The sequence below is a fragment of the Dipodomys merriami genome, unplaced genomic scaffold, assembly GCF_024711535.1.
Source record: "Dipodomys merriami isolate MVZ:Mamm:240054 unplaced genomic scaffold, mDipMer1.0.p SCAF_31, whole genome shotgun sequence".
Lineage (NCBI taxonomy): Eukaryota > Metazoa > Chordata > Mammalia > Rodentia > Heteromyidae > Dipodomys > Dipodomys merriami.
Window position 1 is genome coordinate 10,395,820 of NW_027204604.1, and position 27,836 is coordinate 10,423,655.

The 27,836-nt window shown below is 44.7% G+C and overlaps 1 protein-coding gene across 6 annotated transcripts; it reads left to right on the top strand.

Annotated features, from left to right (window-relative positions):
• The first annotated feature begins 2,683 nt into the window (after positions 1 to 2,683).
• Positions 2,684 to 20,213, top strand: Elk4 (ETS transcription factor ELK4). Of its 6 annotated transcripts, none has more exons than XM_070041672.1 (6): positions 2,684 to 2,911; positions 5,716 to 5,858; positions 11,163 to 11,378; positions 12,278 to 13,159; positions 13,890 to 14,006; positions 17,376 to 20,213. In XM_070041672.1, exons 3-6 carry the CDS (start codon positions 11,172 to 11,174, stop codon positions 17,472 to 17,474), a joined length of 1,305 nt encoding a protein of 434 aa, XP_069897773.1. In that variant the 5' UTR covers positions 2,684 to 2,911; positions 5,716 to 5,858; positions 11,163 to 11,171; the 3' UTR covers positions 17,475 to 20,213. The 6 variants fall into 6 exon arrangements, with proteins under 6 accessions (XP_069897773.1, XP_069897778.1, XP_069897776.1 ...); XM_070041677.1 differs by having other exon boundaries at positions 13,928 to 14,006; positions 17,376 to 17,461; XM_070041675.1 differs by lacking the exon at positions 2,684 to 2,911 and adding an exon at positions 3,140 to 3,190.
• Positions 20,214 to 27,836: the final 7,623 nt, after the last annotated feature.

The window sequence follows — 27,836 nt, forward strand, 5'->3', positions numbered from 1 at the left end:
GGCTAAGCTTAGGCATCTATTTATCCAGTGAGAAAGTGACTGAACAAGACAACACAATAGCAGTCTTCTTGGCCGGCCAACATAATCACTGAGGGATTTGTGGCAGCAGAGCCAGATTCTGTATTTATAGACTCCTGAGTGGGAAAACCAGGCACGTTAACCAACTTCCCCAACCCTCAGTTTTCTAATTTGAAACTCACTTTTCTTCTAGTTTCTCTGCTGTCAACATGTACTGCATTTTTTAAAAAAGTCAATTTAAAAACAGACGTGCTATGACTAATTTAAGAACTCCCAAAGCAGGCTCTTTTCCAAAAATACATTGCAATTGACAATACTGTAAACTCAGTCTAAAGGGCTATGACACAACTGCTGGCCCCGGGCAGAACCAGATGTTTACTACCCGTCTGGCAAACAGGGAGGTCTGCAGTTCTCCCCACCCTTTTGCTAGACTTGGTATGGAGCTTAACATGAAACTTCTGTATAAACAAATGGTTTTAATTGGTTTATCTTAAATAATCTAGACTAATATCTTTAGTTTTCATCTTGGTTTCTAAGATAGAAGTTGCATGGAAAAATTTATATTGGGGTCAAGATTGCTAGTGCTTTGCATATATTCTATTTCTTTCTCTCTTTTTTTTTGTTGGTCGTGGGGCTTGAACTCTGGGCTTGGGCGCTGTCCTTGTGCTTTTCAGCTCAAGGCTCTACCGCTTGAGCTACAGCTCCACTTCCCGTTTTCTAGTGGTTTATAGGAGATAAAGAGTCTCACCGACTTTCCTGCCTGGGCTGGCTTTGAACTGTGATCCTCAGATCCCAGCTTCCTGAGTAGCTAGAATTACATGAACCATGGGTGCCCGGCTCATATACTGTATTTCCTTTTTTTTGGAGGGGGGGAGGGGCCCGGTCGTGGGGCGTGAACTCTGGGCCTGAGCGCTGTCCCTCAGCTCTTCAGCTCAAGGCTAGCTCTCTACCACTTGAGCCACAGCGCCACTTCCGGCTTTTTTCTTATGTGGTGCTGAGGAATCGAACCCAGGGCCTCAGGCATGCAAGGCAAGCACTCTACCACTGAGCCACCTTCCCAGCCCCATATACTGTATTTCTTTAAACACACACATTTTTCCCCCTAGTACTTAGATCTGGATCCATGGACTCACCCATGCTAAGCAACCTTTACCACCATGCTACACCCCCAGTCCTCTTAAAAATTATAAAATTAAAAGTCTAAAGTTGCCCAAGCTGATCTTGAACTCGCCATTCTCCTGCCTCATCCTCCCTGTCTGTGTTACTGAGGTTTGAGCCACACCTCCCCTCTCTTCCAACCTTTGTTTTTAATTGAGATAAGATGCTGGGCATAGGTGGCTCACACCTGTAATCCTAGCTACTCAGGAGGCTGAGATCTGGGGACCAAGTTTCAAAGCCAGTTCAAGCAGGAAAATCTTTTTTTTTTTTTTTTTTTTGCAGTCCTGGGCTTGAACTCTGGTCTTGGGGGCTGTCCCTGAGCTCTTTTGGTTCCAGGCTAGATCTCTATCACTTGAACCACAGCACTACTTCCAACTTTTTATGATTAATTGGAGTTAAAGAATCTCACAGATTTTCCTGCCTAAGCTGGCTTCAAACCGTGATCCTCAGCTTTCAGTCTCCTGAGTAGCTAGGATTACAGGCAAGAGCCACCAGCGCCCAGCTGTAAAACTCACCTCCACTAAACTTCAAAAAGAGCCATAAATAGAGCTATAGATCAAGTGGTGGAGTGCTAGCCTGGAACAAAAGAAGCTCAGGAACAAAGTCCCAGGCCTTGAGTTCAAATGCCAGCACAGCACCAACGCACAACTGGCACACAACTGGCACGCGCGCACACACACATTATATTGAGAACTTGTGTCCTAGGGATTCACTGTGACCTAGGTGATTTATGCACTTGATCCCCTTTAATCATGACAGCTTTAGAAGATGAGGTTCTCTCATTCCATACAGAGGACAAAGGTGCTCTGGAGAGGCTAACAATGTCGCGGAGGGTCCTGGAACTCGCAAGGGGTGCCGGCGCCACGGGATTCCAGGATACCTCCAACACCAGCGCAAGCTTTTGCCACCCTGCCGGTGTGGCCACTTGTCAAAGCAGAGAGAGGGTCAGAGTGCAGTTGGGGATCAGGTGTCCTGGGAGCTGGCACTTGGATGAGAAAGTTCCCACCAAAGACTTCTCGTGCAGGCAGTGACGGCGGGATCGGCCGCGCGGGGCTACCCGCGGGCCGAGGAGCGCCCAGCGGCCCCCCGCTCCGCGGCCACCGAGAGCTCGGGAGATCGTGGGACCCTCGACACCCCGGGGGGGAGTTCCAGGCCTCGCTTAGGTCCTGCGGATTCCGCCGGGCGAGGGGCTCCGGGGCTGACAGCGATCGGTGGGACTCCAGGGGGCGCCCTCGTGACGCGCACGCCCGAACCCCAGAAACCTCCCCCGCCCCAAATCACTGCGGGCCTGCGGCAGCCGCCCACAGCGCCCCTGGGGGTCGCGGCCCCGCCTTCCCAGCCCCCGGAAGTGACGTCGACGACGGCGGCGTCAGGGTGGGGCCCCAGCACAGCCAGGGGGGGTTCGAGAGTGGCGGCGGCCCGGCCGCAGCGAGGGACAGCCCGAGCGTGCGTCCGGCGGGCAGCGGCCGGAGGACCCGCGGCGCCTTCACCGCCGCCGCCGCCGCCCTCACCGCCGCGTGCGGGGGTGGAGCGTGGGACGCGAGCAACCGCGGCAGCTGTGCGGCGGCGGGAGATGCGGCCGGACGCAGGCACTCGGCGGGCTCGGCTCGGCCACCGCCGCCTTCGCCGGCCCCGTCGTGCGGGTCGCCGCGGCTACCTCGCCGTCTTCGAGTTGCCAGCGTGAGGAGCATCGCGTGTGAGGCGGAGGCTAAGAGGACGCTCCGCACGCGGTCTGGTGAGCGCCCCGCCGGTGCCCCGTGAGGCCGTCGCGCCGCACCCTCTCCGGCCGGGAGCGGCTGCGGGGGCGGGCGGGGAGCGAGGCTCCGAGGCACAACAGGAAGTGCGCGCGCCGCCGCGGGGCGGGGCTTAGGTGCTCCCCGTGTAGCTCCGCCCCTCGTCCCCGCCCACGCCCCTCCCCCCCGACACCGTCGGTCCCGGCCGGGCTCTGGTGGTCCCCCGAAGCGCTCCTTCCGCCTGCCCCGCTCCTGGAATCCCGCGTGGGCCTCGGGCGAAGGTGGCCGCGGGTTGAGTGGCGTGGGCGGGGACCACGGGGCGCCGGTGACTCCATGTCTCGACAGGAAGTCGGAAAATGAAAGTACAGTAACTGGGCTCCGGCCGGGGCCGCGGGCGGACTTTGGTCTCCGGGGGCGCGGGGCGCCCGCGTCTCCGCCGCCGAGCTCGCGGTGGGTCCGGCGGGTTTCATTCTGCACACCTGCTCCCGAACCCCCCGGCACTTCCCGCTTGTTGCACCCGGCGGCCAGGCTGGGAGCTGGGAGCCCCGTCCTCCTAAGAGCCATTGCAAAAATCCTTTTGGGGGATGGGGGGTGCGGGCTGTAAAGCAGGCAGGAGCAGCAAGTAAAGGGGTGTCCTCGACAGAAGAGATTGCGGTCTGAAGCGTGAGACGGTGGAGTGGGGGGCTTCGACACTCCGATGATGGATCGGACGCCTCCCTCGGCCACCACAGGAGCAAAAAGAACCCCGAACCAACTTGATGCTGCAGTATTTAGGGCTGGCAGTGAGTGGTGTTTTGGTTAAAATCCCATGTGATTCAGGTTTCCACCTTTAGGGACCCTCTGACTTCACGAGTGGTACAACTGCGGAAGCGCAGGCCGTTACATACTTTGGGAAACACGATCCCTTAGTTTTAGGTAATCTTAACTACCTTTGGGATTTGGGATGTACTCAGTGGCAGGGTGTCTGCATGAAGCTCCAGGTGGCACACAAAGCGTACAGTTACTGTTCTCTTTATATAGGATCCTGTAAGTGTTACATTTTTTTTTTAACTGTTGGGTTTGAACTTAAGAGCTTTCTTCCCATTTTCTGTAGGCAGCTTTGCTAAAACTTGAGCCGCCCTGCCAGATAGGGCAGGTACATTTTTGAAAAGGGTGATTATTTTGATTCAAACAAATGTTGATAAATTTTGAAATTTGGCTTTTTGTTTTATTTAAGCAGCTGCACTGAAGAATATTGGGTCTTTTTTTATTTTATTTTATTTGTGAACATACTGTACAGAGGGGTTACAATTACATGGGCAGGATAAAAGAATATTGGGTCTTTTAGCTACTTTCTGAAAACTATTTGGGCCATGGGTCACTGCAGGAGCTGGACTGTGTATTATAAACATGTTTGAAATGGAAAAGGTTTATTTAATAGTCTTCCATTCTCCCATTATTTTATTTCAACATGGTTTCCTGTTTCTTTTTTTATTCTATGATCCAACCAGGGTCTATAGTATGCAAGAAAGTGATCTACTGCTGCCTAATCCCTCCCCCTCTACCTTAGTGTAATGCAGGGAGGGATTGGACTTTCTTTGAAGTGTTAAGGTAACATTTTCTTTTTCTTTTTTTTTTTTTTTTTTTTTTTTGGGTCCGGTCGTGGAGCCTGAACTCTGGGCCTGGGCGCTGTCCCTCAGCTCTTCAGCTCAAGGCTAGCACTCTACCACTTGAGCCCCAGCGCCACTTCCGGCTTTTTTCTTATGTGGTGCTGAGGAAATCGAACCCAGGGCCTTGAGCATGCAAGGCAAACGCTCTACCACTGAGCCACCTTCCCAGCCCCATAAGGTAACATTTTCTTCAGCATTTAATCCATCAAAAATGAGTTATCTTCATTTGACCAGTCTCAGTACATAGTGTAGGCTGGTCTCAAACCCAGGGACCTCCTGCCTCAGGCTCCTGACTATTGAGATTACAGGCATGCACCACCACGCACACTATTTTCCCTACTTTTTGTTTTCTATTTGTTGTAACAAGAATAAGATTATATTTTTGACTCTTCAGTTTATGCCTATAATTTTTAACATCTTCTGAAGTTATTTTTTTTCCTTTAGTTCTCTTTTATGGCTGAGGAAGTCTTTGAGGTTCATAATTAATACCACACTTGCAGGAACTAAATGAGTAGTTTCTATTTAACCATAAATCTGGGAGTTTGCCAAGTTTTCTCTCTTTTCTTTTTGTGGATGTGCTGGGGCTTCAACGCAGACCCTAGTTTGTCTTTTAGCTTTCTTGCTCAAGATTGGTGCTCTACCACTTTAGCCACAGCTCTATTTCCATCACCAATTTTATTATTGTAAGAATAACCTGATATTAAAATTGAATAAGGGGTTGAAAATGTAGCAAGGAATTAGAGCATGTTTAGTGTATGTAAGATCTTGTGTTTGATCTCTAGCATTACACATAAAAAAAATTTTTTTAAATGGCAAAATACTGTTTTAGGAGCCAGGCACTGATAGCCCATGCCTTGTAATCGTAATGCTCAGAAAGCCGAGCCTGAATGATTGGTTCAAAGCCAGACAAGGCAGAAAACTGAAAAACTTCATCTCTAAAACGGCAAAAATCTGGGCTGGACATGTGACTATGCTAGCCAAGTAAACAAGCTGAGAGGGACACGACCCTAACTAAGTTCAAATCCCAGTTCTAGAAATAAATATATAAAGTACTCACTGAAGATGTCCATTCTTCTGTGAAGTTTTTCTCAAAAAAAAAAAATCAGATTTCTAGTACTTCAATTCCAAACCATAATGCCCTTTTGTTTTCCTCTTAGCCGCCTTCTGTCCTGGACACGCTGATGTGCTGGAGCTTTGGCATTTACCATAGGACTTCGCTTCTGTCCTAAAGTATCCAAACCCCACCAGCATCTGACTCCATACACCAAACTCTAGTAGTTAGCAGAGGGAAAGGCCGAAGGTAAGCCTTCACTACCTTGGGGGTATTCCTATATTTTAAAAAACTTTCCTTGCTCAGGATGGCTCTTATGTGCTCCTGGGGGAGATGTTAATGCCTCATTAATGACTTAGTGGCTGTATCATTTGGCCAGTTTAAACCTGTAAGGCTGAAACATAATAGGTATTAAGAGTCAAGGATTTGGGTCTTAGAATTTTTCCCAAAACAGGGCTGGGAAGGTGGCTCAGTGATAGAGAGCTTGCCTCACATGCATGAGGCCCTGGGTTCAATTCCTCAGTACCACATAAACCAAAAAAGTTGGAAGTGGTGCTCTGGCTCAAGTGGTAGAGTGCTAGTCTTGAGTTGAGGAGCTGAGGGACAGCACCCAGGTCCAGAGTTCAAGCCCCACGACTGACCAAAAAAAAAAAAAAAAAGAGTGCAATGAGGTTATTATGTAGATTGTTTCAGTAAACAAACTGAAAAATATCACACACAAAAAAGGAACTTTTCTTCCCCAAACAAATATAAGCACTGCCGTCATTTATACTTCAGTTCTCTGCCTGGCTTTTCTCTCTCCCCTCTTCATATCTCATACATGTACATTCCTGCCTCTGCTCCTGTAATCATTCTTTTTTTTTTTTTTTTTTTTCTTAAGATGACAGTATGGTAGTTTTGTGATGTAGTCTAGGCTGGCCTCTTTCTTTGTTTTTTTGGTCGATTATGGGGCTTGAACTCTGGGCCTGGGTGCTGTCCCTGAGCTCTTCAGCTCAAGGTGAGTACTCTACCACTTGAGCCACAGCGCCACTTCTGGTTTTCTGGTAGTTAATTGGAGATAAGAGTTTCACGGACTTTTACTGCTGGAACTGGCTTTGAACTGAGATCCTCAAATCTCAGCCTCCTGAGTAGCTAGAATTATAGGTATGAGCCACTGGAGCCTAGCCCTGGCCTCTGTCTTGAGTGGTAGAGTTACAGGGTTATGCCATCATATCTGCCTCTGTAAACATTCTTTTTTCCCCCCTTTTGTTTTTGGTGGGGCTTGACTTCAGGGCTTGGGTACTGTCCCTGAGCTCTTTTGCTCAAGGTTAGCACTCCAGCTTTTAGTCACAGCTCCACTTCCAGTTTTCTGATGGTTAATTAGAGAGAAGAGTCTCACAGACTTCCGTGCCTGGGCTAGCTTTGTTCCCCCATCCTCAGATCTCAGCCTTCTGAGTAACTAGGATTACAGAGCCACCAGGGCCTGGCTTAAATATTCTCTTTTTTTTGGGTCGGTTGTGGAGCTTGAACTCTGGGCTTGGGCGCTGTCCCTCAGCTCTTCAGCTCAAGGCAAGCGCTCTACTGCTTGAGCCACAGCGCCACTTCCAGTTTTCTAGTGGTTTATTGGAGATAAGAGTCTCACGGACTTTCCTGCCCGGGCTGGCTTTGAACCTCGATCCTCAGATCTCAGCCTCCTGAATAGCTAGGATTACAGGCGTGAGCCACCAGCGCCCAGCCTTAAATATTCTTTATACAAAGGTGGTATTTGGGAATGTGGAAATTGAGTTGTTTGGTTAAGCTTATATTTTGAGTCATTTTAGCAGTTGTAGACTAGCAACTGATGGCTTAAATGGGAAAACTGGATTTAAAAAATAACTTTCCTGGGCTGGGAAGTTGGCTCAGTGGTAGAGCGCTTGCCTTGCATGCCTGAGGCCCTGGGTTCGATTCCTCAGCACCACATAAGCAAAAAGAAAAAAAGCCAGAAGTGGCACTGTGGCTCAAGTGGTAGAGCACTAGCCTTGAGCTGAAGAGCTGAGGGACAGCGCTCAGGCCCAGAGATCAGGCCCCACGATCGTACCCAAAAAAAAACAAACCCAAAAAACAACAACTTTCCTTGCTTGAATAAGCATCATCAGAAATATGGTCTGTCTGGTACATGCAGAGTGGCAGGTGATTCTTCTCCTGACATACTTAGTTGATATGATAACCAACTATTATAGCCAGAGGCTGGTGGCTCACACCCGCAATCCTACCTGCTTAGGAGGCTGAGATTGGAAGAGTTGAGGTAAGGCTGGAGATGTGACCCAAGTGGTAGAGTGCCAGCGAAGTAAGCAAACTGAGCAAGCATGAGACCCTGAGTTTAAATCCTACTGGCAAAAATAAGGAAATAAATCAGTAAGAAGCCCAGCTTAGGTGAGACTAGGGGGAACTGATTGCTAGTGGGCATGGTTATTTAGCATTAGAGGAAGCTTTTCGTTTATAATTTATACATGCCTATCATGTAGTGTCTAACAAGTGTGTGATCACCTTAGCAAGGTAAATTCAGGGCAAGAAGGTTCCTTGATGAACAGAGGATGTGAGTAATGAAGGAGGCTTGCACTCATGGCCTTAGCTTCTCCAGGAGTTCTGACTGGGAGGCATCTTTTCTTTCCTGTTTTTTAACTGTTTTCCCATCTCTGCTTCGGGATGATAGCATCTCTGTACAACCAGCTTCAAAGTGCTGCCTGTGTGAAGATTCCTGGAAGACATTGCATGTGTCCAAGGGAAGCTAGAGTTAGAAACCCAGGTGTTATTAATCAGCCCTTCAGGGTCTCGTTAGAATTAGAATTAAGTTGTTAGAATTAAGTTTTCTCAAGCCTAACTTTTACTTAGTTTGTGGTGTTAGGCTTGTGTACTTTAGACATCTTTATTGATAATGTAATTTATATGCCATGAAATTCACCTGCCTAGGGTGCACAGTTCAGTGATTTTTAGTATAATCATGGAGTTGCGCAAACATCTTTTTTTTTTTTTTTTCCCCAGCAGCCCCAAAAGAAACCCCTGAGACAGTTGTAGTGTCCCACACCTACAATCCCAACACTCAGGAGAATGAGGCATTTGGAGATCCATTTTCTTGTTGTAGCTCTTCTAGTAGTTATGACGTAATTTCTTTTTTTTTTGGGGGGGGTCCGGTCGTGGGGCCTGAACTCTAGGCCTGGGTGCTCTGTCCTTCAGCTCTTCAGCTCAAGGCTAACGCTCTACCACTTGAGCCACAGTGCCACTTCCAGCTTTTTTCTTTCTGCTTATGTGGTGCTGAGGAATTGAACCCAGGGCCTCAGGCATGCAAGGCAAGCGCTTTACCACTGAGCCACCTTCCCAGCCCATGATGTAATTTCTTTTTTTTTTTTTTTTTGTCGGTCGTGGGACTTGAACTCTGGGCCTGGGCGCTGTCCCTCAGCTCTTCAGCTCAAGGCGAGCGCTCTACCACTTGAGCTACTGCGCCACTTCCGGTTTTCTGGTGGTTTATTGGAGATAGGAGTCTCGCGGTCTTTCCTGCCCGGGCTGGCTTTGAACCGCGATCCTCAGATCTCAGCCTCCTGAGTAGCTAGGATTACAGGCGTGAGCCACCAGCGCCCAGCCCATGATGTAATTTCTTATTGGTTAGATTTTTTTTTTTTTTTTTTTTTGCCAGTCATGGGGCCTGAACTCTGGGCCTGGGCGCTGTCCCTCAGCTCTTCAGCTCAAGGCTAGCACTCTACCACTTGAGCCACAGTGCCACTTCCGGCTTTTTTCTTTTTGCTTATGTGGTGCTGAGGAATCGAACCCAGGGCCTCATGCATGCAAGGCAAGTGCTCTACCACTGAGCCACCTTCCCAGCTCTTCCCTCCCTTCTTTGAGAGAGTCTGGTCACATAGTCCAAGTTGTTTTTGAACTTATTTTCTTCTCCATTGTGGGGATTATAGGCATGCACCATCCGTACCTGGTTTAAATTTTTCTTTTCTTTTTTTTTTTTTTTTTTTGGGTCCAGTCATGGGGCCTGAATTCTGGGCCTGGGCACTGTCCCTCAGCTCTTCAGCTCAAGGCTAGTGCTCTACCACTTGAGCCATAGCGCCACTTCCGGCTTTTTTCTTATTGCTTATGTGGTGCTGAGGAATCGAACCCAGGGCCTCAGACATGCAAGGCAAGCACTCTACCACTGAGCCACCTTCCCAGCCCTAAATTTTTCTTTTTCTTCTTCTTCTTCTTTTTTTTTTTTTTTTTTGTGGGTTGTGGGGCCTGGGTGCTGTCTTCAGCTCAAGGCTAGTGCTCTACCAATTTAGCCACAGCTTCACTTCCATAAATTTTTCTTTTTTTAAGTTGTAAAAGTTTTTTATATATTCTTGGTTAAGGTTTTTGTTTGTGTGTTTGTTTCTGTTTTGTAGTACTGTGGATCAAACCCAGGGCTATGTAGAGGACCACACTAGTTGGAATAGTAGTAGATTATTTCCTCTACTTCAGTCCCCAGGCTACCCTGAGACAAATTTCTTGGCTAGTAAATAAAACCGGGTTAGCTGGGTGCTGGTGGCTCACACCTGTAATCCTGGCTACTCAGGAGGCTGAGATCTGAGGATGGTCATTTACTGCCAGCCCCAGCAGGAAAGTTAGAGCACTAGCCTTGAGCAAAAGAGCTTAGGAACAGTGCCCAGCTCCTAAGTTCAAGCCCCATGACTGACAAAAAAAAAAAAAATAACTGGGTTATTTACATAGGTGCTAGCATTGTGGTCTTCTGAGAAAATATAACAATGAGAGTTTGAGGAAAAATTTTGTAACATACTTTTTTGGAGGGTCTGTGTGAGCCACTGGTGCCTGGCTAACTTACACGCTTGATTGACAAGTTTTTCTGTTCCTGTTATTTTTGAACTAGTTTTTGCCTCCTTGCAAGTTGCTTGTTGCTTAAGAATTTTTTTTTTTTTTTCCAATTCTGGGAATCAAACTTTGGGCTTCAGACTTACTAGAATGCTCTGCCAATTTAGCCACTCTTGGGCCATGCTTAGGAGGTTGGGTAAGGGGATGGGGGTGGGTGGTGACAGATTAGAGTATTTGAACTCGGAGCAAGCTTTGCTTGCTCAGCTGGTGTTCTACCTGCCGCAGGAAGTCCTACTTTTTGCTTGTTATTTTAGAGACAGTCTCACACACTTTTTCTGCATAAGTGGCTTCCACCCTTGATCCTTCTGCACAAGTGGCTTCCACCCTTGATCCTTCTGCATAAGTGGCTTCCACCCTTGGTCCTTGGGATCTTGATCTCCTGAGTGGCTAGGATTACAGATATGAGCTACCAGTGCCCATAAGTGCTGAGGGCTTCTTAAACAGCATGTCATGCTTAAGAGTTTGGATTCTGGATCCACATTGCTTGGGCTTACTTAGCTTCATTTGTTATGTGATTTGGGGCAAGTTACATAATCCTTTGATTAGTCCATTTTTCTTTCCATATGTAAAACAATGCAGTAGTACCTGACTTATGGGATTCGTATGGAAATGAAATAACTTGTATACTTAGAGCACATAGAGCCAGGCCTGACAGTGTTAAATAAGTTAATGTTACCACACATCTTTCAGCCTATTGCTATGGACAGTGCCATCACCCTGTGGCAGTTCCTCCTCCAGCTCCTGCAGGAGCCTCAGAACAAGCACATGATCTGCTGGACCTCTGACAATGGGGAGTTCAAGCTTCTGCAGGCAGAAGAGGTGGCTCGGCTCTGGGGGATTCGCAAGAACAAGCCCAACATGAATTACGACAAACTTAGCCGAGCTCTCAGATACTACTACGTGAAGGTAATGCACCACCTGGTCTTGAGTCTACAGATAGCCTCAAGACCAGCGTCATTCCTTCATTTCTATAGAGATTGTGGGTATTGCTGTCTCTGTTATTTTATACTTCTGCATTGTGTAAATGTAAAATGTTCAGCTATATGTTTATAAATTCTTGCTCAGTAACCTATTCTTATTACACATTCTTTATTCCTGGCTGAGTTGTCTTTTTAAAAAAAAGTACAGGATTGGAATATGAAAAAAAGAAATAGTTTTTTTTTTTAGGATAAATATTCCCATGTTAGTCATAATGTACTTAAAAAATTGTTATACATAGGTTTTTTTTAAGCTCTTAATTTTAGTTTTAATCTAGGGAACATAGATTAATATCTTAAAGAATAGCTGTTAATGGAATTGATTTCTTAGTTAAAATTTTATATATTTGATTTGTCGTTACTTTGAATTAGTTCTTGGGCACTGAGGAAAAATGAACAGCCCTGAAGGCTAGACTTAGAATAAGAGGCTGAACTTGTTTCCTTTTGCCTTTAAGTTGATCTTATTAGCTTTCTCTGAAGGAAGTAGCAACCTCACAGATGCAATGCTCAAATTCCTTTCTGACTTCTTAGGATGCTATGGCTTGTGCCTGTGGACTTATTTGATACAGCAGTCCAGTGAGTTCTGACTTAATAAATATACTTGAAAAGGTCACAGAATTAACAATTGCTCAACTTTTTATAGTAAAACTTTAACTTCTCCGCATTAACAAGGGCTGTTTGTTGTGGCTAGGTTGATGTTGAAGATTGTGAAGCTTTTAAGTGAGCTATGTCCGCTTCTCAGATAGCTTCACTAGGTCAGCTTTTTCATTAGCTGTGGGATGTAAGTTAACAAGAAAGTATAAGAATGCTTATTTTCTTTACCTACAGAATATTATTAAAAAAGTGAATGGTCAGAAGTTTGTGTACAAGTTTGTGTCTTACCCAGAGATTTTGAAAATGGATCCAATGGCAGTGGGCAGGATTGAGGGAGACTGTGAACCTCTAAATTCCAATGAAGTCAGCAGCAGCGGCTCCAAAGATGTGGAGAATGGTGGGAGAGAGAGAGCAGCCCCTCAGCCTGGCGCCAAGGCCTCTAGCCGCAACGACTACATCCACTCTGGCTTGTATTCTTCATTTACTCTCAACTCACTGAACACCTCCAGCAAGAAGCTTTTCAAATCTATAAAGATGGAGAATCCAGCTGAGAAACTGGCCGAGAAAAAATCTCAGGAGCCAACACCATCGGTCATCAGATTTGTAACAACACCTTCCAAAAAGCTGCCCAGTGAACCTGTTCCTGTTGCCATCTCATCCGGGCCCAGTATCTCTCCATCTTCTGAAGAAACTATCCAAGCACTGGAGACTTTGGTTTCTCCAAAACTACCTTCCTTAGAAGCCCCAACTACTTCCGTATCCAGTGTAGAAGCCACTTTCACCCCCACACCTCCTGCTCCATCCTTACCCCTTTCTTTGAAGGAGCCTTCTCGAACACCTTCTCCACCACTGAGTTCCAACCCGGACATCGATACAGACATTGCATCATTGGCTTCTCAGCCAATGGAACTTCCAGAGAACTTGTCACTGGAGTCTAAAAATGAGGATTCAGTTTTGCCAGAAAAGGACAAAACAAATAGCTCATCAAGGTCCAAAAAACCCAAAGGGTTAGAACTGGCACCCACTCTTGTGATCACAGGCAGTGACCCGAGCCCACTGGGGATTTTAAGCCCATCTCTCCCTACGGCTTCTCTCACACCAGCACTTTTTTCTCAGGTAGCTCACTCCTCCTTTCTAGTGCGGCTATTCACGTTTATTCGCCTTCTAAAACAAACCTGCAATTTCCACCTGCAAGTGTGCTCTCTATTCCTTAGGTTTGTCTTAAAAGGGTTCTAGATAACTCAAACCCAATCCCTCACCTCAGGATGGCTAAAATGGAAGGTTTGGGGTATTGGCTTTAAAAATTCATTGTTCTACAAGTAAATACTGATTTCAGATTTTCTACTTCCTCCTATTGAAAGTATTTCTTCTTCCTTTCTTCATAAAACTTGGTATGTTATGAGAAAACAGTAGGTACTAAGAGTGGTAGAAAGGGATGGGTGTGGTATGGAGTCTCAAGTTTGTTTAGTTATAGCTGGTATTTATTAACTTGCTCATCTTGTAGAACATTTTACTAGATCACTCCCAGAGCATCTCATTATTAAAGAAGGACTGTGTTGTTGACTCAGTTACCCATTATGCCTCTGTACCTGAATCGAGGTTGCTTTTGCTATTTGCCATAAAAGCTGAATTGAAAAGTGGTTATTTTGACCTTAGCTTCATTAAGTTCCACAAATGACTTCTGAAATTTTCATCATGAAAAATTTCAGACCTAGAGACATTTGGAGTGGAGAACCGCACAATACTTGGGTTGAATGTGTAAACAGATTGTTTGCAGCTTGTATACTGTTGCAGGGACAGAGCACAGGCCCTGTTTTCATTTACTGGCTCTCTTTGTGTGTTGCAGACACCTATCCTACTGACCCCAAGCCCTTTGCTCTCCAGCATCCACTTTTGGACTACGCTCAGCCCTGTAGCCCCCCTGAGTCCTGCCAGACTTCAAGGTGCTAACACACTTTTCCAGGTAAATTCCATCAAAGCCTGTCTCTTGTAATTAGGAGTACTAACTGAAGAAACAGCAAAGCAGCATCCACTGTTCGGATAGTCAGCTTCTACTTAATAAAGATTAGAGTTTAGTTTTGAAGTTCCAAGGGTTGATTTTCTGCTAACTTATTTTGCTACACTGGGGATTGAACCCAGGACTTTGTGCATGTGAGGCAAATGCTCTACCACTTGAACTACACCTCCAGACCTCAAGTGTTGTCTAGCCAGCAAAGAGACTGGATAAATACCCGCAAAGTTTACCTTTTCGTTGCTTACTATTACATTTGATTTAAAATTGTTCTATTTTGAGGTAGATTTTGAGTTCACTTAAATTTTTTGTCATCTTGAACACCAGACATTTTTTTGAGTGTATGTGTACACATGTGTGTGCACTTAAGCTGGTCTGTGCATCTGTTCAGGTATACATCTGTGTCTATATACATAGACATACAGTAAGGTGCATGCTTGTAGTCCTTGCCACTTTGAAGTGAGTCAGGATGGTCTGCTTGAGCCTAAGAGTTTAAGGACAGCCTGAGCCACATAGCTAGACTCCATCTCAAATAAACAATACATGTTCTCAGCTTGCAATGGAATTATGTTCTATGCAGCCAGTGTAAGTTGGAAATATCATTTAAGTAGAAACTATTTAATAACCTAACCAGTGGACCATCATTGCTTATCAACGTGGGCCACTGTATAGTATTGGATAGTTTTCCTTGTGATTCAGCAATTAACTCAAGGATATGGCTCTCTGTTGTTGCCCAGCATGACAAAAGAGGATTGTACTGTGTATCGCTAGTCCAGGAAAATACTAAAATTCAAAGCATGGTTTCTATTAAATGTACCTGGCTTTTGTACCATCATAAGCTGGAACAGTCCAGGGACTGTCTATATATGTATATACATATACAAAAGTGTCCATATGCACAGCCAGCGTTGCTTGATGAAGGGGATGCCTTCTGTGAAAGGAATCCTGTGATTCCTGATTTCATCGTAGGACGATCCATAGTGTATTTGCACAAACCAAGATGTATAGCCTGCTATGTACCTGGGTATATGGTGCCTGTTTATCAGTCACAGGATTAAATGATGCAGCCGAGAAACAAGCCACATAAGACAAGAAGCCTGACAGGGTTGGGGCTGGGAGGTTGGCTCAGTGGTAGTAGAGTACTTGTCTCTCATGCATGAGGGCCTGGGTTCGATTCCTCAGCATACATAAGCAGAAAAAAGCTGGAAGTGGCACTGTGTAGGGCGCTAGCCTTGAGCTGAAGAGCTGAGGGACAGTGCCCAGGCCCAGAGTTCAGCCTCCACAACCGACAAAAACAAAAAAAAACCTGACAGGCTATTGCTGGCACAGTGACATTTTACAGTAAATTTTTTGTAAGTACACTCTAAAATAGCAATTGGAAGCTTACAGTAGTACAGTAAATACATAACCTTGTTACACTAGTAACCTTGTTATTAGGTACTATATGTCATTTTACATATTAAACTTTTCTTTTGATGGTATTAGTGTTTAAACTCAGGGCCTTGTGCTTGTTAGGGAAGTTCTTTACTGCTAAACTACTCCAACCAACCCTGGCTTTTTGCTGGTTACTCTTTTCTGGTGCTTGAACTCATAGCTTCATGCTCACTTAGCTTACTTGTTGGCTACTGCTCTACCACTTGAGCTACACCTTCAGCCCTGTTTTTTTTTTTGCTGGTTATTTTGGAGACAAAGTATCAGACTTTGCTGTCTGGGCTGGCCTTCAACCATGATCCTCTAGTTCTTGGCTTCCTGAGTCACTAGGATTACAGGAGTGTGTCCCTTGAGATAGTGTCTCATCTCCTGCCCAGGCCTGGTCCTGGACTATGAATCTACCTATTTTAGCCTTTTTTTTTTTTTTTGTCACCACTTCTAGCTTCCTTCCATTGAGATGGAATCTTGCAGACTTTTCCATCTGGGCTGGCTTGGAATAATGATCCTCCCAATCTCAGGATCACATGTAGTTTAGGATGACAGATGCTACTACCCAACTGTGGGTTGAAAAGGAAGCTTACAATGTTTTCTGTCCAGGCTGGCCACAAACTCCCTCCTCCCATTCCCAGCCTCTCAAGTAGGTAGGATTATAGGTGTGAGCCACCAGTGCCTAGCTTGTGCTACATTTTACAAGTAATACATTGCATTGAGACCTTAGCATGGCTTCAGTGCCACTAGGTGATCAAAGCGTTTCAATTTCATTATCTTACAGTAACAGTCTTGTGTATGTGGTCTGTCCTTGACTGACTATCAAGATGTAGCACATGACCCTGTGCGTGTGCATGTGTGTGTGTGTGCATGTCTACAACTTGAGCCACATCACGCCACTTCTGGTTTTTAGGTGGCTAATTGGAGATTAAGAGTCTCATGAAGTGGGGCTGGGAAAGTGGCTCAGTGGTAGAGTGCTTGCCTTGCATGTATGAGGCCTTGGGTTCGATTCCTCAGCACCACATAAACAGGAAATGGTGCTATGGCTCAAGTGGTAGAGCGCTAGCATTGAGCTGAAGAGCTGAGGGACAGTGCCCAGGCCCAGAGTTCAGGACCACAACCTACCAAAAAAAAAAAAGTCTCATAAGGATGTTTCTGTCCAGGCTGGCTTTGAGCCATGGTCCTCAGATCTCAGACTCAGAAGTAGCTAGGATTACAGATGTGAACCACAGGCACCTGGCTCTTTTTTTTTGGTGGGAGTCTGGGCATGGAATTTAGACTATGTGCTCACCAGTGAGCTACATACCTCCTTTCCCTCCCTCTCTGGCTTTTAAAAAAATTCTAAATTATTTGTAGAGAAGAGTGTTGAGCATTTTCTATATTTTATTTTTAAATTTTTCTTTGCCTCTCCCCAGCGGATAATTGAGTGACAGCACAATCTAAGAACTTGAGCAAATGCTGATGTTCTCACACAGGTAGTCTCAGAATACACACACAGAACCTTCTGCTAGATGAGTGACTTGTAACTAACTATTCTACCATTCTGGTTCTCCAAGGGTTCCCGATTTGCCTAATAATTGAGTAACACTCTGCTAAATTCTGTCACTTACTGATTTTTCTAAGACCTTCAAGGTTAAATGTAAACCTATGTATCTTAGGAGATAACAGAAGATATTTCCACTCCATTGAGATAGTTTGGAGAATGCTACATTTAATCTTAGGACAAATGATTTTCCATTTTGATGTTATAGCAGGATCTCCCATGGTAAACAGTTAATGCCTTTGTTCTGTGAGCCACTGCAGAAGTGTATCATGTTCTGCCTGAGGGGAATATAGTAGGGACAGAAAGTGAAAGTGAGGATTGAATTACAGTAAAATAACCTGTTTTATTTTCTTTCTCAGTTTCCTTCTGTATTGAATAGTCATGGACCATTCACACTCTCTGGCCTGGATGGACCTTCTACTCCTGGTCCATTTTCTCCAGACCTGCAGAAGACATAACCTATGCACTTATGGACAGAACCAAGGAACAAAAGAACTGAGCTCTACCTGATTGCATTTGAAGTGAGCAATTAGTTCTGCAGTTCTGATAATAGACTATTGTGGTTTTTTGCCATTTTCCATCAAGATACCTTTTATGGGTTCCATTTGACTCAGTGTTGGACTGTGTATAAAAATGCCTTAATTGGAGTTCAAACTCCACCTCCTTCTCATTTTCTCTTTCTTTTCTTTGTCCTTTAGAGCTTTGTGCTAAAGTAATTTTTGGTGGGATTTAACAGCTGCACTTTGTGAGTATGTTTAAGAACAAAGTTATTTCTCCTGGCGGTTGGGACCCTTTGTCAGGAAAAAAATATGCTTAGACTCTTGTTATTTCAAGGAGTATTAGTTAAATGACATGGCCATGTGTTTAGGGCTAAGTAAGCGCTGTTGAACAACTCAGTTGTTCTAAGCAGTGGGAGACAAAGAACCATTCCTGTTTATAAACAGTAAGATGGGGGGGGATTCTGTGTTGAGGACTGTAATGTAATGTTTATGCCCCTCCAGGGCAGGGCTCTTAGCCATGTGTATGGTCTTGTCTGAACCTGTCAGTAGGGCATCGAGCTAGTCTGTTTTGACATAGAAGATAGTCAAAGCTTGGGTTGAAGGTGGCTTTTGGAACATCTGGTGGCTGTCTAGGACTCTACATCTAGCATAGTGATGTGGTAAGATTGCATAACTGTGCAAGCACAGCACGTAAGTGATGCGCCTTAGAGGGAGGTAAAGTGCAGTTGAATACCTTCAAACAATACGTGAGGCTTTTCCCGGTTACAAGGTTCCTAGAGTAAAGGAGCCAGTCTCCTTCCCGCGCATCGTGCCTGTGTTCTGCCATATATTTAACATCTTCCTTTGACATCTAAGGCTGGTAAGAGGTGACTAGGAAGGTGAAGCTGTCCAGTCAATAGGGAGAGAAAGATTCCTCCCAGAGAAGAAGAGGTTTCGCTCGGCAGTGCCCACATGCTGGGCTCCAGCTGTTTGTATTAGTAGTAAGAACTTGTGATGTCATACTTAACATCACCCCACTAACAGAATATAACCATTGGCCATCAGTGCCAGGAGCAGGTAGATAGGGTTTGATGCTCCGCCAACTGTATCACTGGAATTGTCTGAAAAGTTTTGACTTTCAACCAAGACTAAATTACACCTGCATACCCATTGAAGTTGTTTTTTAATCCTGTGACAGAATCACATGAGCTTTGTGGAAAGGAGGAGTAAGGACTCAAGGGCTCAAAATGACACTGCTTTGGGCAAACCCACACCTTCAACATGTACAGTATTGACTTTAAATGCCCTTCTCTGCAGTGGTGGAGAGAGCGTGGATGCTCTCTGCTGCCTTTCTTTGGGTGGTGTAGGAGACCTGTTACTGGCTCATTTGTGGTCTAAGTTCTGTTCCTGAGATGTGCAATAGTAGTGTGGAAAGGCCGTGTTCGGTGTGACGGGACAGGCTTTCTCCGTTTTCTCCCCATCTTATTGAGTTTGCTTCCCTGTTTGACCCCTCAGCTGCACTTTGTACTGTTAGTCAATAGTAGTGGTTGACTTAACCATGTGTTTTAAATTCTGAGAGCACAAAAGTATTTTTACCTTTTTGAATGAAAGGAGAAAAGCCATGGTCTGTTTTTACAGATGGTGTGTTTGATAGGTTATGTTCTCAGAACAGAGTGGCCTAATGCCACAGGCACTCTCTGCCATTCAGGCTCTGAGCAACTTCCTAGGAAGCGGTGTTAGAGGTTAGCCCGCCTGTGGCTTTCTGTGAGCCTGTGAGTGAAGTCTCAGAAAGGTGCGAGGTCTCCGGAGGAGGAGAGCATTTGCTTGCATTTTGACAGCAGCCACTTTGGGAACTGTGCACGTGTGTGTGTGTGTGTGTGTGTGTGTGTGTGTGTGTGTGTGTGTGTGTGTGTGTGTGTGTGTGTGTGTGTGAAATTGTGTGTCTTTTCAAGTTGGAATTTGTGCACCTGGTGTGTGTGTGTGTGTGTGTGAAATTGTGTGTCTTTACAAGTTGGAATTTCCAGATTCAGCCTGTGCATGAGATAAACCATTGTCTTTGTAGACTACCTCCTTTTTGGAAAAGTCTCAGCTTTGTATTCTTTTGAATGTCTTGAGCATTCTTGGCATCAAGAGGTGGCTTTGTGATCAGTATTCTCTGGAGACACATACTTGGTGGCCACATCTGGTTTGCATGTCCAGTACCCCACCCACAGTGAATGGTGCTCACCAGCAGAGGCTTTAGGTCTGTGTGTGTGTGCGTGCGTGTGTGCGTGCGTGCGTGTGTGCGTGCGTGCGTGTGTGTGTGTGTGTGTGTGTGTGTGTGTGTTTGGGAGGGGGTATAAAAGGTTGCCTGGGGTCTAAAGCAGTTTCAGTGACTTCTTACCCTTTTCTCTGCCCTGACCCCTACCTACTCAGTGTTGTGCTGGAGAATCTTTGACACCAGATGTCTGAGGTGGAGGAAGCCCTGAAGTGCATAGGGTTATTCATTCCCTTCATGCATGCTACTCCTTTGTGGCTGATTTTAAGCCGCCACCTTGCAGCTGAGGAGAGTGCGCAGGTGGCACCGTGCTGCCAGCAAGCCGCTGCGTCTGCCGCCCACAGTGGGCTGGCACATCGGAGCTATATTTTCTTAAAAAAAATTTTTTTTTTGGTTGGTCCTGGGGCTTGAACTCTGGGCCTGGGCGCTGTCCCTCAGCTCTTCAGCTCAAGGCCAGCACTCTACCACTTGAGTCACAGTGCCACTTCCAGCCTTTTCTGCTTATGTGGTGCTGAAGAATCGAACCCAGGGCCTCATGCATGTGAGGCAAGCACTCTACCACTGAGCCACCTTCCCAGCCCCTTAAATTGATTTTTAAATGCACAAAATTAATATGTGATTTCAGTAATCCTTTTTTAAAAATGGTTACCATGCTGTGTGTTTGTATTTAAACAAAGGTATAAATTTCCAATGATTTTAAAAATCTTACACCTAATTGAGGCCTTTAAAGGTCAACCTTAAGCTTCTTGGAGTTAAAATATAGTCCTCCCCCCCCCCACCTTTTGACAGTTAGAATTTAGATGAAATTTTGTTTTCTTCAAATATTGATGGAGAGCTGTTCAGCTTGTGAGCATATACAGGGTTCTGGATATGCTTTGTTTTAACTGGAAAATTCCTTGAAGATATATGTACTATATACTCGAGGTCACTGAAGGCAGGACTGACTGTTGTATAAGTGGAAGCAAGGCCTTCTCTTCTGGCTGCTCACATACAATACTGTTCCTCTGGGCTTTTCTCCACACCAGTTACTGTGTCTGCCTCTCACTTTCTAAAACTGTAGCTTTAGATGTCTAGTGATTTAAACACCTTTAGAGGCACTCAGTATTTTAGAAAAGCAGTCTCCACCCACCTTGATCCAGTAGTAAAAGTTTTGAACATAGAAATTTATGTCTTTTTTTTTTTTTTGCCAGGCCTGGCACTGTCCCTGAGCTACTTTTGCTCAAGGCTAGCATTCTACCACTTGAACCACAGTGCCACTTCCAGCTTTTATTTTTTATTTTTTTTTCTGTTTATGTGGTACTGAAGAACCAAACCTAGGGTTTCTTGAATGCTAGGCAAGCACTCTACCACTAAGCCACATTCCCAGCCCCAGAAATTTATGTCTTAAAAATCCTTATGGGAGCTGGGCACACTGGTGGCTCGCTCATGCAATCCTAGCTACTTAGGAGGCTGAGAGCTGAGGATCAAGATTCAAAGCCAGCCCAGGTAGGAAAGTCCATGTTGAGACTCTTAGGTCCAATTAACCACAATAAAATCGGAAGTGGAAGCTGGGCGCTGGTGGCTCACGCCTGTAATCCTAGCTACTCAGGAGGCTAAGATCTGAGGATCGCAGTTCAAAGCCAGCCTGGGCAGGAGAGACCGTGAGACTCCTATCTCCAATAAACCACCAGAAAACCGGAAGTGGCGCTGTAGCTCAAGTGGTAGAGCGCTCACCTTGAGCTGAAGAGCTGAGGGACAGCACCCAGGCCCAGAGTTCAAGTCCCACGACCGACCAAAAAAAAAAATAAATAAAATAAAATCGGAAGTGGTGCTGTGGCTCAAAGTTGTAGAGTGCTAGCTTTGAGCGGAAAAATCTCAGGGACAGTGCCCAGGCCCTGAGTTCAAGCCGCATGACCGACCAAAAAAACCATATTAATCCTTCTGTGCTTTTGTGAAGTTTATAATAACCTGGCATGCATTCTGCATAGTCTCCCGGCAGGTGAGGGAAGGCCCCAGGTTCAGTGCTGTGCAGCAGATCCGTGATGCCCTTCCTGCTCAGCAGGACCCAGACCACATACCCCCATGTCCACAGGACTTCTCACTTGAATCTTGGCAAGCCATGTTTGTTTTATGTGTGATATGTGGCAGAGGCCTAGAAAGAGACTTGGAATTTTCCAGGAGAGGCTTTTGAAATTTCACGTTCTTTTTGAAAATTTGAAAAGTCCTCAGCTTTTGAAATTTCTCATTCTTTTGTGTAAGTTGCCAAGTAACCCATTAACAAATGTTCTCTAGAACATCATGCACATTGGTTGGTTTTTTTTTTTTTTTTTGATAGCCTATTGTCTCTTTCATCATTGTATTAGGCATAACTCTTATTTTTAATTTCCTAATCTGCTTTTGGTTTTGTATTCTACCCACAAACTCAGAATTACTTTATGGCAAAATATATAACAACTTTGAGGTCCTTGCATATATTGTGTTTTTTACTTGTGTGTGCGTGTAGTATTTCAGTATTTGAAGGAATTCTTTGCTTGATTGGCTGCTTCTGTTTAATCACTTTATTAACTAAATTCCATGGCAGAAATCTAGAGCATTTTTATGTGGGGAAACAAGTGTGAGCCTAGCACAGGTTCTGAGAGGAGACCTGGGGTTCTGAGAGGAGACCTGGGGTTCTGAGAGGAGACCTGGGGTCTGAGTGAATCTCCTGGGCCAAAAGGAAGGTTAAAAAGACTGCATGTTGTAGTCTATTGGCTGAGGTGTGCTTAGAATGCATTCTTTCTCAGATGGAACTGAGCAGTTAAGAGTTCAATCCACAGGACAATGAATGATCCACAGGGCAACCAACCATAATTGTGTCTTCAGAAAATGGGTTTTATGGAAAGTGTGTGTTATCTTGTAGCTCTGAGATCAACACATAGATTTTCAGCACTGCCCAGGAGCTTCTCTGTTCTCCAACATCGTTGGAGCCCTGTTGACTGAAAGTTAAGTTTTACTTCACCTTAAGAGTCTGGGAATTTTGTGGGTGATGGTGCATTAAACAAGGAATGGAGGATACAATTCCACTACTTGTCCCCAGTGGAACCTGTGGCTGGCCTAGTTATCCTTTGGCCTGTGAACAGCAGTTGAGAGAGGTGGATGAAGGGCCTTTCCAGTGCTCTGTCTGCAGCCATGTGCTTTTTCTGAAGCTAAGTGCATCATGTGGTTAGCCTGCTAGAAATAAACCACTTTCAGGGTGCCGCCATTCCTGCTTAGCCCTCATGAACAATGGAAATCCTGTCTGGTTTGTGTGTAAGGGGAAATGCTGGCTTTGAACTTCCAGAAAGCTCTGTGTGTGTGTGTGTGTGTGTGTGTGTGTGTGTGTGTGTGTGTGTGTGTGTGTGTGTGTGTGTGTGTGTGTGTGTGTGTGTGTGTGTGTGTGTGTGTGTGTGTGTGTGTGTGTGTGCGCGCTTTTCACTTCTGGTTTGTGTGTAAGGGGAAATGCTGGCTTTGAACTTCCAGAAAGCTGTGTGTGTGTGTGTGTGTGTGTGTATGTGTGTGTGTGTGTGTGTGTGTATGTGTGTATGTGTGTGTGTGTGTGTGTGTGTGCGCGCGCTTTTCACTTCCAGAAACCTGTGTGTGTGCTTTTCACTTCCAGAAACCGTGTGTGTGTGTGCGTGCTTTTCACTTCCAGAAACCAGTCAATTCAAGCTGGGGTGTGTGTGTGTGTGTGCTTTTCACTCAAAGCTAGCACTCTACCATTTGAGCCACAACTCCATTTTTTTGGTGGTTAATTGGAGAGAGGAGTCTCTTGGACTTTTCTGCCCAGGCTGACTTTTTTTTGAACTTCACCAATCCTCTGATCTCAGCCTCCTGACTAGTTAGGATTACAGGAGTGAGTCATAGCACCCAACGTATTTGCCTTTACTCTATAGTGTGGCAATCAGACAAACATAGGGCATCACAGCCAGGCAGCTAGACACCAGACCCCATGGCTTGAAGTGAAAGATTAACAAAGAGATTCACGAGGATGCAAACAAGTTCTCTTGAACATTAATTTTTTTTTAATGGAATACGTATCAAGACTTAGGTTTAAAGCTTTGAAAGATTACAACATTTCTATCTTCTGATTTAGTGTCTGAGTGTGTATTGTGTCAGTATATACTGCGTATTGTGTCAGCATATATTGCTGTTTTGACTGAGTGTGTGTAAATCTATTTTTCAGAGAGAACATGTATTATTCCATCCTCTAGACTAAGATGGATCCTACTCTTATATTAAAACTAAAAAAAAAAATGGCCTGCACTTTGTAGTTGCCACTTTTTAAAGATGAATGCCTTGCTCACTTCGGATCTAAAGATACAGAATCATAGGCCTTAAAGACTGATTGCTTGCCACCACTTTAAAAACACAGCACCTAACTGTGACATACTTTAAACAAAATCATCTTAAATTTTCTTCTAGTTTATGTGTTGTTGGGCACCTAAGGATGTCTGTTCTTCAAGTTTCCACATTCATCTGCTTTCTTATGAAGTCTCTCATTAGGTCCAGGTGTAAATAGACTAGAGCAGTTCTGAAATGCAGCGCTTTGGCCAGGAGTTCGTATGGCAGTGGAGGACTTGTGGCTGTGCATAAGCAGCATTCTCGGAAGCTACAGGGATGATGAGGACCGCCTGCCTTCTCAGCTTCGCTTGTTCCCATCTCAGCAAGGCCTGCCGTGGCTTTCATCCCTGTTAGGGTTCTGAGCTCTGCCCTCCCAGGCCTGGGATCTTTAGATGGGGTAAAGGTAGACACTTGGTGTGTTGTATGGCCCCTGTTCAGAAGTCAGGGGGAGGCTGCCATACTAGTGTTAATCAAGTGGCACTATTAGCACTGCTCATTTTTAATAACTGGAAGCACTTAATGATTATTTAATGTTAACTTCAGGATATCAGGGGTCAGGGAAGTAGGACTAATTTCTCACTTGTGTTTGGGAGCTTGAGTAGCCAAGGGGTAAGTGGATTATGTTCTGGGCCATTCTAGGTTCTGTAAGGTGTGTTGTTTTGGAGAAGATGTTAGACAATTACAAGCTTTCAGTATTGTGCTTTGTAGACATTTATGGTTTTCAAGATAAGTTGCAGTTGATAGCCTATACTTAACATTAGAAACATATCCAGTTACAAGGTTTTTTTTTGTTTTCTTCCTGCTTTATCATTGTTCAGTGCCTGCTGTGTAGGGAACACAGTCCCTTCTCAGACATTTCATTGTTTTGAGGGCAGTATTACAAGTGGCCTCTGTGTACATTCATTTCTTACATTCATTGTGTATGTGATAGAATAGCATGTTTTACCAACTTCCCTCTTCAGTATTAGTGGAATTAACATTAAGGGTAGAAACAAATATGATTACCCTTTGATTATTAGAGACTCTTTTATTTAGTCCACCCCTGGATGACAATCGCATTTCTTCACTTTTGCCTTCCAGCAGTTTCATTTATTTAGGTAGGAAAGGTTAACTACGAAACTCAGCCCATTCATTTTTCTTACTGGTTAGTTTTGATTTAAAGCAAAATTTTGGGTTAAAAACTAGTTTCTTAAGATTGTGCCCTTTATTTACCAGATAATCAAAAAGAATGTATAGTTTTTATTTTTTCCTTCCTTTCCTTCTTTCCCTCCCTCCTTCCTTTTCTTCCTTCCTTCCTTCTGTCTCTCCCCCCCCCCCCCCCCTTTCTGCTTTTGAGCTTGGGTTTCACTGTGTTGCCTAGCTGGCCTTGAACTCCTGGGTTCAAGCAATCTCCCTGCCTTCAGCCTCTTGGAAGCTAAAACTACAGAAACGCGCCAGCACACTCAGCTTACCTTTGTATTTTGAAGAACAGGCTAATAAATTTCTACTAGATCTTTTTTTTTTTTTAAGGCCCTCCTAACAGACAGCTAGGACTGCATGACCAGTGGGAAATAACTGTAGGGGATTTATACACCACAGGTGATTTAACCACCGTGAGACTGGAACCACAATGTGGGTTAAAGTATGGATATCACGTAAGAGGTATAAACTCTTCATTCCTTCATCTGCTGTGTAATTTTGCAAATGGACATTGTGCTGTGGGTACTGCAGTGATTTCCATGTTAGCATCGGAACTAAGGAAGTACTGTATTTGTGTGTGTCTTAGTTTGGGTGCGTGATGGGAAGAACTTGACAGGCTGCTCAGCCCAGCTGAGAAGAGTACTTTGTGTTTATTTTCCCTCTTGTTTCCTGAAATCCATTCCACGAGATCCACCATACCCCACTTTTTATAACCAACCAGATGCAGTATATACGTGCACCTACCCAAAAGATTGAGAAATGGTTAAAGTGTTATTACTTACTTAATTTCGTTTTAATGGACATTAGGGAGACCTTTAACTATTAAAATCACTTTTCTTTTTCCTAAAAAGAAAAAGAAAAAAAAATGAAAATGGTAAATGGTGGACAAAACTCCTGTCCTTTAGCTGAGCAGCTGCACTTAATGGTTAGGGAACGGGGACGCATCTGGAGTTGACACCTGTAGCTCAGGCCTTGGGTTCCGTCTCTGCAGCCAACATGGGAGCCGGGCTGGGAGGGAAGGGATGCACTGGCGCTTCCAGGGCTTTGTAATGTGCTGCTTTTAAAAGAAAACCTGGAGTGTGCTCAGCACATCTCCAGACATTGTAAGGGATTGCTCTGAGTAACTGGTCGGGTAAACATTATTTCTATTGCTTCCCAAGTTTTATGCAAAAATTTTGTTAAATTCTGTAATAGTGATATGTATCTTTTAAGAAAAATTGATACTTAAAAAAACTATTTTATGTAAGAACTGACAGGAATTTGCTTTGTATATCGCAGGCTGATTTTATGAAAGCACTGTAGTGAATTTACAAAGTCCAAAATTATAGATGTATGTTAATAGATACATGTGTAACTAGATATGGACAATTGTATTTTTTTAAATAAATATTTTTAACAAAAGGATTTTCTGATTGCCTTTCTCTCATGTCTATTAAGGTGGTCTCTGCTGTATTTTCATCCATGCTAATTGGGTTAGGAGATTACCATTTTGCTAGTGGCTATGAGTAAAATCGGGTCTTCAACCACTTGATGGTTGATTTAGTCTTAAGTAAGGAGGGAGACTGTAAAGTGATTGTTGGCAAAAAGAAATCAGAAGAGCCCAGTGATAGTGGCTCATGCCTGTAATTGTATCTACTCAGGAGGCTGAGATCTGAGGATCTCGGTTCAAAGCCAGCCTGGGCAGGAAAGTCCACGAGACTCTTATCTCAAATTAACCACTGGAAAACTGGAAATGGTGCTGTGGCTCAAGTGGTAGAGCACTCGCCTTGAGCTAAAGAGTTGAGGAATAGTACTCAGGCTCAGCGTTCAAGACCCATGATCGACCAAAAAAAAAAGAAATCAGAAGAGAACTGATGGGCCAGACTTACTGAAGTAAGCCTGGGAAACTGACCTGACCTGGATTCACTGTAAAGTAGATTGGGCGGGGAAAGGGTGGATAAAACTGGAAAATGGAACAGGTAGGAAGATCTCCAGCAGCTGTGCTGGGGTACAGGCCCTCATGGTGAGGAAGTTGCTGGGTGTTCGGCTCTAGCCCAGGTCCCCTTTGGGCTTGCCAAGTCCAGTGTCTGATGCTGGACCTCACCAGTCCGCACGTGCCGTACCCGCACTACTTCCTCTTAGTGAGTTACTCGTCACTTACCCTCTAGGCAGGAAACCACATATTCCCCAAACCTGCTTCTAGCTCTGGCTCTACCTCTTTTTTTTTGTTTTTTCATTTTCATTTTTATTTTTATGCTGGTCCTGGGGCTTGAACTCACTGTCACTGAGCTTTTCTGCTCAAAGCTAGCACTCTACACTTGAGCCACAGCTTTACTAGTATCTTTTTTGGGGTAGTTAACTGGAGACAAAGACGTGGACTTTTGAGTCATGAGTCTCCTGAATAGGAGGATCTCAGCCTCTTCTGAATAGGATTATAGGTGTGAGCTACTGGGCACCGTTACAAAGATCCGTTCTTTGTAAACTTCAAGTGTTGAAGAACTCTAAAGCTTGGCCTTCCAGCCTCTCTATATTCATAACCCTTCACTTGGAACCCTAGGTATCTGACCACAAAATTGTTCTCTTTAGTC

Bases quoted from the DNA above. Each gene is read 5' to 3' on its own strand.
- Elk4 (XM_070041672.1), top strand. From the start codon at position 11,172: ATGGACAGTGCCATCACCCTGTGGCAGTTCCTCCTCCAGCTCCTGCAG. The intron at 11,379-12,277 runs GTAATGCACCAC...CTTTACCTACAG, and splicing joins TCAGATACTACTACGTGAAG to AATATTATTAAAAAAGTGAA. The intron at 14,007-17,375 runs GTAAATTCCATC...TTTCTTTCTCAG, and splicing joins GTGCTAACACACTTTTCCAG to TTTCCTTCTGTATTGAATAG.